Raw genomic sequence first — 16,244 nt, 5'->3', positions numbered from 1 at the left:
CAAGCTCCTCTGTCCATGGGATTTCCCAGGGAAGAATACTGGAGTCAGTTGCCATTTCCTTCTCCACGGAATCTTGCCTACCCAGGGATCAAATCCACATCTCCTTTATTGGCAGGCAGATTCTTTATCACTGAGCCACCTGGGAAGCCCAAATCAAAAAAGAGAACACAGAAAATCATGCACGTATGTACAATGATGAGGATATCAGCAGCTGCTAATATACTTGTATCTTAGCTGTGATGAGATTAAGGATCATCTTCACTCTCTGGCCACAGAAGTACTATGAGCTCCAGGTCATGGAAGATTCTCATTTCAAAAAAAGGAAAAAATCTAACTCTTCTAATAAGAACTCTCCAAGGGGAAGAGTTATGGGCTTTACACATTATGGAAAGCATACATCTAAAGCTACCCTAGGTACATGAATACTCAATGCATGTGAGTAACCAAATCTCAATTCCACCATCAATTTATTTGGTCCTCCCTGTAAGTCTCCTGAGTTGCTATTTCCTCATTTATCAAATGGAGATAACACAATCTACCATATACGAAGGTTACTTTAAGAGTAAAATGAGATCAGAGATATTAAAATATTCTGAAATTCTTGAAAGCATTATATAAATGTAAGATACTACTACTACTAGAATCAGTGAAGGTTTGTACAGAGGGGAAAACAATGCAAATAGAATGCAATAAAATGAAGCTTCACTGATGCAAAACTACATAGTACAATCATACTCAGTTCATGAAAATTTGGAAACTTTCTGGATTAGCTGTAGTGTGCTTTAGCTATTACTGGTGAGTTTTTAGTTTATGGTTTTTTGGTTTAGAAGGAGCAATTTGATAAATGCAAGGCAACACAAATCCACACATACACACATATTTACATGGCTAATTTTTAGCCTACTACTGTATACAAATTATACACTCATGACTGTAAATTCATTCTATAACCTAAAACTTAGATAGTCCTCCTATATACTACCATCAGCATATTTGAATCTTAATATTTATTATATCCCACATATATTTCTTGTTTATTTCCAAGCAAACGATGACATGTGTGATTACAGGGACTATGTCTGTTTTGCTCACAATAAATCTTTATTGTATTGTACAGTATCTGAACTATAGAAGACACTAAATAAATTTTAATGGAATAATGAAAGAAACAAATGAGTATTGTAATGCCTTTCTGCTGAGTAAGAAATCCCATGTTTAGTTTCAAATAAAAAGTTTAAAGAATTTTGGATACAGAGTTTGATTTCTTTTAAAGTCATCAACTAGCTTATAGAACATGAGGAACTATGTAGATTTTTTAGCATGATCAAAAATTATAAGTTATAGTTATGGCATTGATTATTGTGATTATTGATAAAAATTATTGAGTAACTATAGAAACAACAAGATAGAAATTACACTTATCCTAATACATGTCTCATTTGAAAGTGATGACACTTATGGTAAATTACTGATAAAGATGGTGAAAAGAAACAGTAAGAGCATGAAGCGTTGAGTAGGTGTAGAAACTACGGAAAGCTGTAAACAAAGCTCAGCAGCATAGTGAAGAGAATACAAACAAAATTATAAATGATAGTTCATAAGCTCCCAGCTAAAAAAGCATGAAACTGAAAGAGTAAACCCTAAGGTGAATAGGCTGATGAATGCATTTAATTGAGTCTAAAGGTACATGGGAGAGACAGGAAACAAAAGACATTATTAAAATGCCAACAATGAATAACAAGAAAAGTGTATGAAATATTATTAAATTTTGTATCAAGCTGTCACAAAGGAGACTTTAGTCAATTAAATCTACATTGAAAACTACCTCCTGCTTTTTTACAACCAAATTTGGCTACCATTAATGAACTGTCCTTGCTTTGGATTATCTGTGGAGAAGAGAATTTCTATGTAATTGGATAAATGCCTGTGGATAAAACAGAGTTAACAATGTATGAATCTATTAAAAATCAAAACCAATGTATGTTTGTGATTTTTCACTAAATCTTTTTCCTTGAATCCTCTGTTTCTGAAGATTACTTTTGTTCTATCTGATGTCTAGGAGCAAGCAAAAGTACAAGGTGGCATTTTAGGGTTTCTTCTAATGCCATGATTCAATAGCATATAAATCCAAATGCATATGTCTCATATTAGTTAGCAACCAACAAGCCAATGACAATGACAATGATAAAACCAATTTTGGAATTCATCAAGCGCTAGGAAAAGGTTTTGTAAAATCGGAATGATTGCTAGAACAACTCTGAGAAGTTGCTGAGGTCTATTAGGAAATTTGCTGTCACAATAAACTATAAACAGCATTTCTATCATTTATATCACCATCTACTCTACACTCATGATACAATAATATTATTTCAAATCCAGTCTTTATATACTATTTAAAAATTTTCCCAATAGATTTATTAAATAATTGAAACAGAATGCTATAAAGCAATGCTTGGTATTTAATGACTAAAAACAATTTCACGAGCCCCAATTCTTTTCTTATAATTATTTATCTGGTTGTGTAATATCACACATTTAATTTTTGAATAATTTAGTATTCCTCCCTCCCTGCTATCAAAGGGTCCAATTCATTTTGAAGATAACTGAGAAAACTCCTCAGACTTTTGCATAGAAATGGACTCAAAGTACACATCTCACTTTACACGGAACAGTAAGGATGCAGCATATGTCTTAGCAAGTACAGAGAAAATCTATGAAGGAGGTAGGCATCTCCTTGTCAAGTGGCATAGAGGAATACTTGAAGGGAAATGCAGCAAGTAGGGTGGCGTGCAGCCTTTCTGAATATATTTCTAGGATGTAATGGAGTAATGAAGTAGGTAAGAAGTTAGTAAAACATTCAGACTGCTTCTCACTCCTAATTATGTATGAAATAAAGATTACATGCATTCCATATTATCTTACATAACAGAACTATGACAAATTAATAGAATTTGAAGGGGGAAAACTTTCTGATAGCCTAAACTATCAAAAATAATAAGGATTTTTTTCAAGAGCTAATGAGTTTCCCTTCACTGGAAGTATTCAAGCTAAAGATGAATAATAAGGTGTGATAGTGTGTGGTAGTTTTTCATACACACACTTTAGTTCAGGGATGACTTAATTCAATCATGAATTAGATACATAGTAGGAGTTGACTAACTCAAGAAACTTACTGACAATCCATACCACTGACAAAACTTGGATTTTGAATAGAGTGATTTTTAGGCAAGAATAGCTAAGGGCCCAGCAATTAAATGTAATAAATTCCTGTTGTTCACTTTCTTATGACTCATCTGAGCTATAAAATAAATATTCTGTCATACATATTACATAGAAAACAAAGGTCATCTCACAAAAAAGTCATAAATAATACTAAGTCAACTGAAATGAGAAACCCATAAACATAATTTTTCATACTTCTATTTTATAATTGCTCTTAAGATGAGAAAAATGATAATAAAAATGACACTAGGGGATTCAATGTTTTTCTTCAACGACTTTCATATAAAATTATCTCAGTTTACTAGTAAAAGGATGATTGTCTCCCTAAATTGCAGTGCTAAAACCTTGATTTTTGAATTGCAATATCTATATTATTTTCTGCCTCAGAAAAACAATAAAATTCAGATTCCCATGCCTGAAATATAGCTCTCACTATTTAATTGAGGTAAAATTCACATAAGATTCACAATATTAAAGTGTACAATCCAAGTGACTTTTAGTATTTTCCAATGTTATGCAACTATTATCACATTCCAGAATAATTTTATCCGCCCCCCCAAAAAAAAACAAAAACAAAAACTATACTCATTAAGCAGACATTTTGCATTCATTCCTCCCTCCAACCTTGGTGGTCACTAATTTGCTTTCTGTCTCTATGGATTTGCTTATTCTGGATATTTCACACAAATGGAATCATACATGTGACCTTTTGTGCCTGGCTTCCTTTACTTAACATAATAACACTTTGAAAGTTCATCCATATTCTAGCATGTATCAGTATTTAATTTCTTTCTATGACTGAATAAAATTCCATTGTGTAGATATACCACATCTTTTTAAGCCATTCATTGGTTTACTGACACTTACTACCTTTTGGTTATGGTAGATACTGCTGCTCTGAACATTCCATGCAAGCTTTTGTTTGAATATATGTTTTAAATTCTTGGGTGCTGTGTGAGTTTTCTAGGGTTGCTGTACTGTAAAAAAGTATTAAAAATTGTATGGCTCCAGCAAATAAAAAAAATGTGTTGTCAGTTTTGAAGGCTAGAAGTCAGAGATCAAGATGTTACCAGAGTTGTTTTCTTTTGAAAAATAGAAACATCTATTCCATGACTCTACTTTAGTTTCTGGTGGCTTTCTGGTAATCTGTGGCATTCCTTAGCTTATAGAAGCATCACTCCTATCTCTGCCTTCATCTTCACATGTCATTTTCCCTATGTGCATGTCCATGTCCATGTTTCTCCTTCTCATAAGGGCACCAGTCATACTGAATTCAGGTCCACCCTAATGGCCTCATTTTTAACTTGGTTACCTGTGTAGACTGTTTCTTGAAATAAGATCACATTTGGAGGTAATGGTGGTTAAGACTCCAACATAAGAAAGAAGAAGTGAAACTGCTGAGTCATATGTAAATTCTGTGTTGAACTTATTGAGGATTCACTGGCAATATATGAAGGTTCCAGGTTCTCCATGTCTTTGCCAGCATCATTACTTTCCTTTTTCAAAAACTATAGCAATTCTATCTCTGTCACTTTTATAACATTATATACAGAATTATTTTCAAATACTCAGACAAATGATAGGGTTCGTATATTATCATCAACAGTGGAAATACTTAAAAACCAGTGATGAATACTGCATTCTTCTTTGAACATCAATGCTTTTCAGATTTTCCTATATGTAGATTGGTGTGCAGAAAAATAGCCCTACACTTATTTACTTTCACAATAGTATAATTATATCGAGTGATTGAGAAATGATTACTAATAAATTTATTAGTCATTTAAAAATTATTCCAATGTCATTTCTTTCTTTGACTGGCAAAACTTATAACCTGGAGCCTTCTACATGGAAATATGTCATTGATATGGATCTTTGAGTCTTAGATTTCTATCTATGTTTTACAAGGTACTCAGCAAGCCCAATTAATTTCTCTCCTAGGTCTTATTTAAGCTGTATTATAGGACTCTCCTCTATTATACAAAATAGATACAAGCAATATGAAAATTAAGGGAACTCTTCTTTAATCCTTCTTGAATAAGAATTGTGATCACGGGGAAAAGCCAGTTGTTGTTTTTATTAACATAAATATTACCGTTAGAGTAGTGAAATAGAATGTTAATTTTCAGTGTGAGAAAGTAGACCAGTCAGAAGTTGATTCATGATTCTCAGCAATGTACCCTATTTTAAGCCCAGCTTCACGTTTAACAAATAGATAATGTAATCTTTCAGCCCATATGGGGCAAACTTACTTTATGTTTTAAGTACAAACATACTTTGTACTTAAACTTAATTCATACTTAAATGATGAAGAGGTGGAACATGGAAATGGGAACATTTGCTTCAATAAATTTGTCCAAAATACTCAACTTTGTGAGGGCTATGCTTTCCCCTTATACTGCACAAGTAGTTTGTGTCTGCATCAAAGGGATTGTCCAATATATGTAAAGGAAAGAATATAATTCTTCAAACATGGGGAACCTAGCAGGACAATCTCTATTGCCAAATTTCTGCACCACAATATGATTATTTACTAGAAGACATATCACCTCAGTATACAGGTAATATATCTTGCAAAATTCTAGGCAATTGAATTTTAGAGAATATTTTAAGTTATCTACAAGTTAATTGGAATTTTTACAATTATAATGGATTAAAAAGTTACACTGAATTTGGTAGATAAACTGAGTGACTTCATTATGAAAAGCAGTACATGCTTAGGAAAATTAACCAATATATATACTGCATGTAGAGCAATGGATCACTTAAGTCATGGAAGAAAATCTACCAGAAGAACTTTCAAGTTCTTTCCAAAAGCAAATCTGAAAAAACAATTTCCATTCAAGAGATACAATGCCTTTTTCATAAATGTGCATGAAACAATATTGAAAAAACATCATACTTGTTCATTTTCAGGATGCATAAGCACTTCCATTGCATCTATTTATTTTTTCAAAAGAATCAGGTAACATATAAGTTAAACAATAATATTCTCAATATCTAAATTCTTCTTTATTCTTACATCACTTTTTTCCTTTCAAGGAAGTGAAATATGTCCCATGTTTTCAACTTTGGCTTCCTCAAAGATAAAACTAATTTCACTATTTTACTTCCTATTGGTCAATAATATAGACTGTGAAAGTCCATTCAGCCTAGTGAGTTCTTCATTACACTTTTATTAGCTAAACTTGCATGAGCTATCGGACGAAATATTTTACCTGATATTGCAAGTTTTTTAAAGAATAAAATGGGTCCCCCAAATGTCATAATTCAGCTTTCCTGCCTATTTTTTATGGCATTAAAACAGAGAACAGAAGAGCATCTATCAGACATAGTTACCAAAACATGAAGCTATTAAATCTCTCTATTTTATACCATTCCTCAATATTCCAAAATTTTTGTCATCTGAAACAGTAAAAATAAAAATAAAAAATTGATGATCTTCTTTTGAATATTTCCAATTGTTTGATAAGAAATATACTAGCATTACTTCTACCTTACTATATGTTATTTAAGCAATTTAACATATTAAGATGGCACACCTACAGATAAAATAGGTATATGTGACCATGTATATAAGTGTATTGGTCCATTGTTTCAGTTCAGTCTCTCAGTCATGTCCCATTCTTTGCGATCCCATGAATTGCAGCGTGCCAGGCCTCCCTGTCCATCACCAACTCGCGGAGTTCACTCAAACCCATGTGCATTGAGTCCATGATGCCATCCAGCCATCTCATCCTCTGTCATCCCCTTCTCCTTCTGCCCTCAATCCCTCCCAGCATCAGAGTCTTTACCAATGAGTCAACTCCTTGCATGAGGTGGCCAAAGTATTGGAGTTTCAGCTTTAGCATCAGTCCTTCCAATGACTTACATGATATTAATTGAAAAACTTCTTACAGATCTCACAAAGCTCCTCCATCACCCTACCTGGAGGTCTGCAATTGTCCTGATTATTAACATACTGTGACCAATTCATTAAAAACAACTGTTAAAAGTGCAACTAGTATATATGCTTTATTATTCAGTTAAACTTCAGTTGGAATGTATACATCAAATTAGTAATAAAGAGCACAAATTGATCAGTAGCCAAGAGAACCTAAATTTCAAGCAAATGAAGTCAAGGTACAGGAAAACTTCACAGATATTTAGCTATTTCTCAATAAATTAATGTCAAAGAAGACTAAAATTCATAGATACGGGATGGTATATTGCCAGGGTCCAGCCCCGGCTGATCCAGGGTATTTGAAGCGGGGACAGCGTCGGCGAGGATCAGGATACAATAGCTTCAATTAGATATTAATTAGAGATGTAAAGAGTAATAGAATGAGGATAGCTCAGTAGGAAAATTCAGCGGAGAAAAGAGGCTGAGTAGCTTGGTTTATGCGGGAGACCAATAAAACTTCAAGACAAGAAGTTTGCACCACTTACGTAGGCCGCAGGCGTTCTTCTGTTCTCCCGAAGGAGAGGAGACACTGAGGCCTCCCTGGTCGGATCTTAGAAGCCCAGGCATAATTAGTAAGCATGGCAGGTTCCGCGCTCCAGATGGAGACTCAGCCAGAGTGAGAGAGAGAACGACATGGGGAGACCAGTATTTCGAGGAACTGATCCCAATTCTTTATTTTCCATGGTCTACTTTTATACATTGAGATGTTATGCAAAAGTCACGCAGGGTCAGCAGTCCTGACTTTTATCAAAGTCAGGTGCTTCATACAAATGTATACAGAGGTCTTAGGGGTGTTACATCATCTTCTGGCCAGGGGGCCTGCTGACAATTTATGACCCTCTCCTTGTGACAGCAGTCAGTCAACCAGGACACTTATTTCTCCAGGGGTGATTATTCTCAAAACAGACGCCACCCAAATAAAGTTACATTCCTATAGGGTGAGGGTGTAGTGGGTTTTAGTTAAGGAAAGAATTTACTTAGCCTAAGGTCTAACGTGATTAATATCAAAGGTTAATACTTATTTCTTCTATATATTCATTAATGTGTGTAAGGGCAGGGGATGTGGAGACTTAGAACAAACATTGGCTCAACAAATGAAAAACCCTTCATCAATACAATTTCTAATCAGCCCACTATACTTATACTAATAGTTTTCTAACTTCTCTAAAGAACCTGTTTTTAGAGGGTTTAAAGCATCTCGTGCCTCTCACGGTTGGGAGGCTGTGAGCAATCACATGTGGCCAGACAAGCCTGTCAGGCAGGCTAGAGAAACTTCAGAGGAGTTTATAGGTTAAAACACTCTTGTCACGCCCACGAGTTTTTATTAACTGGAGCTCTAGGTTAACTCCTTCTCTGAAAGAGGTGGTGGGGGACAGCCCCTGTAAAGTCAGAGGTGTAGGTGGGAGCACAATGTAGTAAAGCAGGCAGGCTCTGGTTATGGGGGTAGATGCTCAAGGATTTCCAGGGGGACTCCTGAGGCTCGATCCCACCTTTGCGTATGTCGAGCCTCCTTCCTCATGACCTTTGCCATGGGTGGAGTGCCTCACTCTGTCCCCCAACAATATATTCTCTTGACTTTTCCACTTTATTATATCCTCTCGTTCTGGTATTTGTAAGTACCTTTGTATATATGGGCATATGTATATAGATATGCAAATATATATCCTGTAGATGACTTTTTGATTGCATGCAGAAAATTTAGATTATCTCCATTATGAACGCTCTGAAGACCAACCTTAATTGCAAATTTTTATCAACACGTTTATACATGATTTCATTCAGGATTTTGTTAACTTTGCCACAATATGAAAGCTAGAATTAGGATTTGTAGGTGAGAGTTAATAATAATAAAAATAGCTAACATTTATTGGGTTGTAACTATTTTCATTGTCAACACCGAAACCAGATTGATTATATTCTTTGCAACCAAAGATGGAGAAGCTCTATACAGTCAGCAAAAACAAGACTGGGAGCTGACTGTAGCTCAGATCATGAACTTCTTATTGTCAAATTCAAACTTAAATTGAAGAAAGTGGGGAAAACCACTGCACCATTCAGATATGACCTAAATCAAATCCGTTATGACTATACAGTGAACGTGAGAAATAGATTTAAGGGACTAGATCTGATAGAGTGCCTGATGAACTATGGATGAAGGTTCATGACATTGTACAGGAGACAGGGATCAAGACCATCCCCAAGAAAAAGAAATGCAAAAAAGCAAAATGGCTGTTGAGGAGGCCTTACAAATAGCTGTGAAAAGAAGAGATGTGAAAAACAAAGGAGAAAAGGAAAAATATTCCCATTTGAATGCAGAGTTCCAAAGAATAGCAAGGAGAGATAAGAAAGCCTTCCTCAGTGATCAATGCAAAAAAAAAAAAAAGAGGAAAACAACAGAATGGGAAAGACTAGTGATCTCTTCAAGAAAATTAGAGATACCTAGGGAACATTTCATGCAAAGATGGACTCGATAAAGGACAGAAATGGTATGGACCTAAAAGAAGCAGAAGATATTAAGAAGAGGTGGCAAGAATACACAGAAGAACTATACAAAAAAGATCTTCATGACCCAGATAATCACAATGGTGTGATCACTCACCTAGAGCCAGATATCCTGGAATGTGAAGTCAAGTGGGCCTTAGAAAGCGTCACTACCAACAAAGCTAGTGGAGGTGATGGAATTCCAGTTCAGCTATTATAAATCCTGAAAGATGATGCTGTGAAAGTGTTGCACTCAATATGCCAGCAAATTTGGAAAACTCAGCAGTGGCCACAGGACTAGAAAAGGTCAGTTTTCATTCCATTCCCAAAGAAAGGTAATGCCAAAGAATTCTCAAACTACCACACAATTGCACTCATCTCACACGCTAGTAAAGTAATGCTCAAAATTCTCCAAGCCAGGCTTCAGCAGTACATGAACCATGAACTTCCAGATGTTCAAGCTGGTTTTAGAAAAGGCAGAGGAACCAGAGATCAAATTGCCAACATCTGCTGGATCATGGAAAAAGCAAGAGAATTTCAGAAAAACATCTATTTCTGCTTTACTGACTATGCCAAAGCCTTTGACTGTGTGGATCACAATAAACTGGAAAAATCTGAAAGAGATGGGAATACCAGACCACCTGACCTGCCTCTTGAGAAACATGTATGCAGGTCGGGAAGGAGCTGTTAGAACTGGACATGGAACAACAGACTGGTTCCAAATAGGAAAAGGAGTACGTCAAAGCTGTATATTGTCACCCTTCTTATTTAACTTATATGCAGAGTACATCATGAGAAACACTGGGCTGGAAGAAGCACAAGCTGGAATCAAGATTGCCGGGAGAAATATCAATAATCTCAGATATGCAGATGACACCACCCTTAAGGCAGAAAGTGAAGAGGAACTAAATAGCCTCTTGATGAAAGTGAAAGAAGAGAATGAAAAAGTTGGCTTAAAGCTCAACATTCAGAAAACGAAGATCATGGCATCTGGTCTCATCACTTCATGCCAAATAGATGGGGAAACAGTGGAAATGGTGTCAGAGTTTATTTTTCTGGGCTCCAAAATCACTGCAGATGGTGATTGCAGCCATGAAATTAAAAGACGCTTACTCCTTGAAGGGAAAGTTATGACCAATCTAGATAGCATATTAAAAAGCAGAGATATTACTTTGCCAACAAAGGTCTGTATAGTCAAGGCTATGGTTTTTCCAGTGATCATGTACAGATGTGAGAGCTGGACTGTGTAGAAAGCCGAGTGCTGAAGAATTGATGCTTTTGAACTGTGGTGTTGGAGAAGACTCTTGTGAGTACCTTGCACTGCAAGGAGATCCAACCAGTCCATCCTAAAGGAGACCAGTCCTGGGTGTTCACTGGAAGGACTGATGCTGAGGCTGAAACTCCAATACTTTAGCCACCTCATGTGAAGAGTTGACTCATTGGAAAAGACCCTGATGCTGGGAGGGATTGGGGGCAGGAGGAGAAGGGGACAACAGAGGATCAGATGGCTGGATGGCATCACCGACTTGATGCACATGAGTTTGAGTGAACTCCGGGAGTTGGTGATGGACAGGGAGGTCTGGCGTGCTGCAGTTCATGGGGTCGCAAAGAGTCAGACATGACTGAGCGACTGAACTGAACTATTTTTAAGTCACTTGAGCTTAGCTTTTGTGGGTACATTAGCTCACTGAATTGCCACAACTGTAGGAGGTAATGCTATTTTTACTCCCATTTTGTGTAGAAGAAACTCAGCTCACAGAAAGTAAGCAACTTGTGTATCTTTGAGAGTTAATACTCATAACTAGGTTTTTCTGATTTTAGAACCAAAGCACTTTAATATGCTATGCAATCTGACTTTTCTCAACATAGAACAATTGACTTGTAGTCAGAAAGGTTCAAAGGAGTCCAAAGGGAGATAATGATCCTTATTACCTGAAATGTTACAACTGAGGTTTCCTGACTAGTTGACAGAAATGTAATGGCAATTAGAGCAGTATATGTGGTATTGTACAAATTGTGAGATTCTCTTGTACTGGACATGAAATCAGGTCCTGCATAAAGGAAAGGGCAAGAGAAGAGGCTGAGTGAAAAACAAAAGATGCAGAAGCTATCTACTGATTTTTTTTTTTTTCTCTGTGAGATTGGTTTTTGGACTGCATTGTCAGGAATCCCCAGAATCCATATTTGAACAGAAGAATAAAAGGCCCTTCCAGCACCAAATACAATGTGAATGAACAACATCCATCATCCAATTTTATATGAGCCATCACTATCTTTCATTAAGGCAGATAATTCAAAAATAAATAAATGAACAGTGCAAGAATAAATGAACAGTCCAAGAACAATAAAACAGTCACGTGGAATGCTATATCTTTCTATTACACACATATGCTAGGTGCTGCTTCCTTTAAATACACCAAATATGAGATGTTTATTTATCAAATTATGTTTTACATTTAAAATTATAAATTCTCTGTTTCTTATTGGGAGAAAGGACTATAGCACATGCATAATTCAATTGTAAAAGCCACCTCTATGGGGATACTGCTATTTTATTTTTTTTTATTTTTTTTTTTCTTTTTTTTTTTTTTTTTTTATTTTATTTTTAAACTTTACATAATTGTATTAGTTTTGACAAATATCAAAATGAATCCACCACAGGTATACATGTGTTCCCCATCCTGAACCCTCCTCCCTCCTCCCTCCCCATACCATCCCTCTGGGTCGTCCCAGTGCACCAGCCCCAAGCATCCAGTATCGTGGATCGAACCTGGACTGGCAACTCGTTCCTTACATGATATTTTACATGTTACAATGTCATTCTCCCAAATCTTCCCACCCTCTCCCTCTCCCACAGAGTCCATAAGACTGTTCTATACATCAGTGTCTCTTTTGCTGTCTCATACACAGGGTTATTGTTACCATCTTTCTAAATTCCATATATATGCGTTAGAATACTGTATTTATGTTTTTCCTTCTGGCTTACTTCACTCTGTATAATAGGCTCCAGTTTCATCCATCTCATTAGAACTGATTCAAATGTATTCTTTTTAATGGCTGAGTAATACTCCATTGTGTATATGTACCACAGCTTTCTTATCCATTCATCTGCTGATGGACATCTAGGTTGCTTCCATGTAGCAATCATTGTGTTGAAAACATTAATTGATCACAATGAACTAAAAAAAAACTAATGCTGCACTGCTTGTACTGACTGGTTTCTTGGTGATAATAGCCTAAGTGTATTTTAAAAGTTGTATGCATCTAAATAAGCCCTATGTATGCACAAAATTTGTAGCAAAATGAATATTGACTTTCATTCTTGAGTTACAAAGACAAATATAAAAACAAAAACCTCACTTCATAGTCCTATCACAAAACACACATAATTTTTTGTGTGGCTGTGCCCCGTGGTTTGTAGCATCTTAGTTCCCTGACCAGGGATCTAACCTGGGCCATGGTAGTAAAAGCACAAGAGTCCTACCCACTGGTCCACTAGAGAATTTCCCTCACATAGAATTTTATTCTTAATTTTATTCACACATTAAATGGATTGCCCTCCTTTATATATGGTATAAATCTCTCTACAGTCATATGAATCAAAACAGTTACACTGCAAACATGATGTTAGACTCTTTAAGATGGATCATTCATAATAATGCATTAAATTACTATAAATTTTTTATATTAGTACTTGGGTGAGCTATCATGACTGTGTTTGAAATCCCACTTTTGAAAACAGGGATCTTATTAAGCTCAATTCAAAGACATTTTAACATAAAATAGCCACTCATTGTGAGAGGAAGCATAACTTTATTAATTTTTTTCACTTTCTTTTTTATTGATGTGTAGTATACAACATCATATACGTTACAAGTGCACAATATAGTAATTTACAATTCTTTTCTTGTCAGTCCCAAACTCCCTATCTATCCCTCTACGCCACCATTCCCCTCTGGTGATGATAAGTTCTTTGTTCTCTAAGTCTGTTCCTGTTTTGTAAATAAGTTCATTTGTATCATTTTTTTTTTAGATTCCATTTTAGTAAATGCAGATTTACTAAATCTAAATCTAAATTTACTAAATCTAAACCTAAATCTAATACAGAAAGTGAAGGCTTGAGCGAAATTAAGTATACAAATCAAGTTAAATATGAGAAATAAGAAGAGAGCTAAGAAAAAAATGAATATCAAATATCAAATTATCAAATTAGTGCCGCGGATGCGTGAACTTTGAGGGCGCGGATCGCATCGAGCTGCTCATTGATGCCGCCCGCCAGCTCAAGCACAGCCACGTGCTCCCCGAGGGCCGTTCGCCTGGGCCCCCGGCCCTCAAGCACCCGGCCACTAAGGACCTGGCTGCCGCTGCCGCACAGGGCCCTCAGTTGCGGCCTCCACAGGCCCAGCCCCAGCCGTCAGGGACAGGCGGCGCTGTCTCCCGCCAGGACCGCTATGACAGGGCCACATCGTCGGGCCGCCTCCCCCTGCCCTCGCCCGCCCTGGAGTACACCCTGGGGTCCCGCCTGGCCAATGGGCTGGGCCGTGAAGAGGCTGTGGCGGAGGGGGCGCGAAGGGCCCTGCTTGGCTCCATGCCCGGCTTGGTGCCCCCCGGGCTGCTAGCAGCTGCAGTGTCTGGCCTGGGAAGCCGAGGCCTGACGCTGGCACCCGGCTTGAGTCCTGCCCGTCCAGCTTTCGGCTCCGATTTCGAGAAGGAGAAGCAACAGAGGAATGCGGACTGTCTTGCAGAACTGAACGAGGCTATGAGGGGCCGGGCAGAGGAATGGCACGGGCGCCCCAAAGCCGTCCGGGAACAACTGCTGGCGCTGTCCGCCTGCGCCCCTTTCAATGTCCGTTTCAAGAAGGATCATGGGCTGGTGGGACGTGTGTTCGCCTTCGATGCTACTGCCCGCCCGCCAGGCTACGAGTTCGAGCTGAAGCTCTTCACCGAATACCCCTGTGGTTCTGGCAACGTGTACGCGGGAGTCCTGGCCGTCGCTCGCCAGAGGTTTCATGATGCTCTGCGCGAGCCGGGCAAGGCGCTGGCCTCATCAGGCTTCAAGTACCTCGAATATGAACGCCGGCACGGCTCTGGGGAATGGCGCCAGCTGGGGGAGCTGCTAACGGATGGGGTCCGCAGCTTCCGCGAGCCAGCTCCCGCGGAGGCCCTGCCCCAGCAGTATCCAGAGCCGGCCCCTGCAGCCCTCTGCGGCCCTCCCCCACGAGCCCCATCCCGGAATCTGGCTCCCACTCCACGCCGTCGCAAGGCCTCCCCTGAGCCCGAGGGCGAGGCAGCTGGGAAGATGACCACAGAGGAGCAGCAGCAGCAGCACTGGGTGGCACCCGGTGGCCCATTCTCCGCTGATACCCCTGGTGTGCCCTCCCCCATTGCTGCCCTGAAGAACGTGGCCGAGGCCCTGGGCCACTCCCCCAAGGACCCTGCCGGGAGTGGGGGCCCTGTGCGCGCCGGGGGTGCCAGCCCCGCCGCCTCCTCCACGGCCCCGCCTCCAGCCCAGCATCGTCTAGTGGCCCGCAATGGTGAGGCAGAAGTGAGCCCCACAGCAGGGGCGGAAGCTGTTAGCGGGGGTGGTAGTGGCGCCCGGGCAACCCCTGGGGCCCCCCTGTGCTGCACTCTCTGCCGGGAGCGTCTGGAAGACACCCACTTTGTCCAGTGCCCCTCAGTGCCGGGACATAAGTTTTGTTTTCCCTGCTCCCGCGAATTCATCAAGGCTCAGGGCCCTGCTGGAGAGGTTTACTGCCCCAGTGGAGACAAGTGCCCGCTAGTGGGCTCCTCTGTCCCCTGGGCCTTCATGCAGGGAGAGATCGCCACCATCCTTGCTGGAGACATCAAGGTTAAGAAAGAACGGGACCCCTAGGCCACCACTGCCACCAGTCTACTGCCCATCCACCCCCGCCCCCCTCCACCCCTTGCCACCCACCGCTGCTGCGGATAAATTATTCCCTCCCCTACCCAGGCCTGTGCCTCCCTCACCTGTGTACATACCCACTTCCTTATCCCAGATGGGTCCCCTGGGGTAGATGCATTGAGGGTGGGGGGAGAAACCTTCTGTCCGAGGGGGTGTTTGGGGTCCCCTGACCCCTCTGGTTTCCCTCTCCCCTCCTTGGCTTGGCTTTGCTGCTGCTTGTAGTTGAGGGAGAGGTGGCCCCCCCCCTCCTTGAGAAGGGGCCTCCTGAAATCTAGCTCTTTATAAATGAAGCAAAAGCATTTTATTGCCCCCCCATCTTACCCCCTTTTCCTCCTTCAATAAACCGAAAGATGGGTTTTTTCAAAAAAAAAAAAATCTCTCTCAAATTAAGAATTTTAATAAATTATTCACTATCTAAGAATTTTATAAATGAAGCACAGTAAAATGAATAAATTCAAGAATGCCTTCCACATTCAAATCCCAATAGGTACAGGAAATGGAAAAAGCATACATTGTTAAATATATACAGAAGAAAAAGGGAAAGACATCGATTTTTTGGTAAGAAAAACAACTGCCACTAAAGAAACTCAGTGCTGAAAAACTGTGAATGAAATACATGTAACGTATTCAGAAAACAAAAACAATATGTTAAGTTGTAGCATGTCTGAGTACCCT

At 39.2% G+C, this 16,244-nt stretch overlaps 1 protein-coding gene across 1 annotated transcript in view; it reads left to right on the top strand.

The window, feature by feature from the left end:
* Positions 1-15,938, top strand: part of LOC113888192 (interferon regulatory factor 2-binding protein 1-like) — a 41,669-nt gene extending 25,731 nt beyond the window's left edge. Inside the window, exon 3 of the mRNA XM_027535478.1 lies at positions 13,860-15,938. Within this exon, the coding sequence (XP_027391279.1) occupies positions 13,860-15,518 (1,659 nt within the window). The 3' untranslated portion in view covers positions 15,519-15,938. The remainder of the gene's footprint in view (positions 1-13,859) is intronic.
* The last annotated feature ends 306 nt before the right edge of the window (positions 15,939-16,244 follow it).

Source organism: Bos indicus x Bos taurus, chromosome X (assembly GCF_003369695.1).
Source record: "Bos indicus x Bos taurus breed Angus x Brahman F1 hybrid chromosome X, Bos_hybrid_MaternalHap_v2.0, whole genome shotgun sequence".
Lineage (NCBI taxonomy): Eukaryota > Metazoa > Chordata > Mammalia > Artiodactyla > Bovidae > Bos > Bos indicus x Bos taurus.
The sequence above is the reverse complement of the archived record's forward strand: the minus strand, read 5'-3'. Positions and strand labels throughout refer to the sequence as shown.